The sequence below is a fragment of the Zerene cesonia genome, chromosome 9 (genome assembly GCF_012273895.1).
Source record: "Zerene cesonia ecotype Mississippi chromosome 9, Zerene_cesonia_1.1, whole genome shotgun sequence".
Taxonomy (NCBI): domain Eukaryota; kingdom Metazoa; phylum Arthropoda; class Insecta; order Lepidoptera; family Pieridae; genus Zerene; species Zerene cesonia.
In genome coordinates this window covers 6,421,393-6,423,488 of record NC_052110.1, presented here as the reverse complement: position 1 = coordinate 6,423,488, position 2,096 = coordinate 6,421,393, and the positions used below count along the sequence as shown (strand labels likewise).

Here is a 2,096-nt window from a genome sequence, read left to right as displayed (position 1 = left end):
ACTCCGAATTTGACTCGTGCGAAGCCGCGGTCAAAAGTTGGTCTTTGTATATAAAAATGTAATATTTAATAATAAATAAAACAATTTCACCCATTGCGTAATTTAAAAATATAAAAAATAATAATGATAATTTTGCAGGCACCGCTATGGACGCGCTGGCAAGCATGCAGAGCTTCCTGCGCGGCAGGCCCACGCACTTCAAGAGCATTGAGCACGCGATAGAGTGGTGGTATGTATGAAACAATCACTGCCCGGCTGGACTCTGCGATACACACAGAGTTAACATAAACCATTATGCCATAAGCGGGCAACTGAGCTGGTGGTTAGCGATCACCACCTTCCATGAACATTCACAAAGGTCATGCCTCTGCGAATGCGCTGCTTGTTTATACGGGGAAAGGGATAAGTAAAGGATTGAGGAATGAAAAGAAGGGATGGGAAGGTTGAAAAAAAAACGGATTCCCGACTCCAAGTCCAAGTTGATAATGATATAACACATTCTTTCATGTATATTTTGTTTCCACAGCGTGAGGAGCGGCCAAGTGAGGAATGTGGAGTCGGCCCGCGTGTCTATGCCCAGTCAAATTGTCAAGTGAGTGATTTGTTCTATAAAATCTATGCCAGCTGCACTTTCCACCGTTCGAGCTGGATATCAGATGTAGAAATGCAAAAAGTATTTCCAAGTTTATTGGATTTTTTGCAAATGACATTTGATATGTTTATGATATATCTTATCTTAGTTGTATCTAATCTAATCTTAGTAATATAAAAATATAATTGAATTAACTTACTCCATGAATGGATGATGGATTATTGTTTGTTTGTTTGAACGCATGTATATCAGGAACTGCTTACAGATTTTGAAAAATTTATTGCTTCTGGATGTACACATGACCCTGAGTGCTGAGTAAATATAATAATATATGTAGCATTGTATTCTAGGATAATTGTTCTTTATTGACATGGCATTGAGGTCCATAATTGAGAGTTTTTTACCACTTTCTTAGTACCTTTCTCGATAATATACTGATAAACAATTAATTCAAAATAAGGTCAAACCGACAAATCTGTATATAATACGTGTCTCATTAAGTTTTATAAATAAATAGTATTTTGTCGTGTTTCATTTTACGCAAGTAATATTGTCCATTCAGAAATTAAAGAGCTTTTAACGGATTTTAAACGCAATTTATTCATTGAGATTGATTTATTCATAGAGCGTATTCACGGGGAGGCTTCACCGCTTGCTGTAAAGTGTTCGAAACGTCGGGTTAAATAATTAATGTAATCAATAAATCGCGTTCAAAAAGTGCATAGGTCCGATAAAAAAGTATTGTAATTTCTAAATGAATAAATAAATTTTCAGCTGCACCACAAACCAGCTGGCCATTAACGAAGTGGAATCTTATGTGAGCGAATCTGACGACGGCGAGACGCCAGCGACCCGCGGTGACGTCATTCTCGAGGAGGGCGAGGGGGAGGGGGACGGCGAGGGGGAGGGGGAGGGTGAGGGGGACGGGTTCACTAAACCCACCCCCGTGCCGAACAGCGGGGCTATGAGGTGGGCATGGGGTTTTGTTTGAAAATATTGTTTTTTTTCGTTTTTTTTTTAATTTTTTTATATTGGATTTTATGAAATTAAATATACTGAAAGTATACATTTATTAAGTTACTTTTGTAACGATTGCGATTTATGCGTGCGTGGAAAAATTTGGCAATTTATTTTTAATTCAGGGTGGATGTTTGAGTTCACTTAACAAATTATATAATGTAACGAAAAACAAAAATCATTAATCAGCCCAGTAAAATATTATTTCCAACACCAAGGTGATATATCAAATACCTTATATTTGTTTCTATGGCCATAAATTCAATTTTGTTCTTGGAATTACCTAGCCAACCAAAAATCACGAATTTGTCATATTATATATGTTTGTGTTATATCGTATCGTATCGTGTATTTGCATACACGACACGACACGCTGGGGCACACGGGGTGGGTAAGAGCGCGGAGGGTCGCAGGTACCGGTGGCGCGTGGCGCTGGCGCGCTCGGAGCGGCACTGGGCGGGCTGGTTCAGCGGCCTCAGCGCCGCCT

At 39.2% G+C, this 2,096-nt stretch overlaps 1 protein-coding gene across 1 annotated transcript in view; it reads left to right on the top strand.

Annotated features, from left to right (window-relative positions):
- Nucleotides 1-1,490, top strand: part of LOC119829195 (protein phosphatase methylesterase 1) — a gene marked incomplete at its 3' end in the record, with an annotated part of 4,158 nt that extends 2,668 nt beyond the window's left edge. The window contains exons 5-7 of the mRNA XM_038351597.1: nt 139-229; nt 527-592; nt 1,367-1,490. Of these exons, the coding sequence (XP_038207525.1) occupies nt 139-229; nt 527-592; nt 1,367-1,490 (281 nt within the window). The remainder of the gene's footprint in view (nt 1-138; nt 230-526; nt 593-1,366) is intronic.
- Nucleotides 1,491-2,096: the final 606 nt, after the last annotated feature.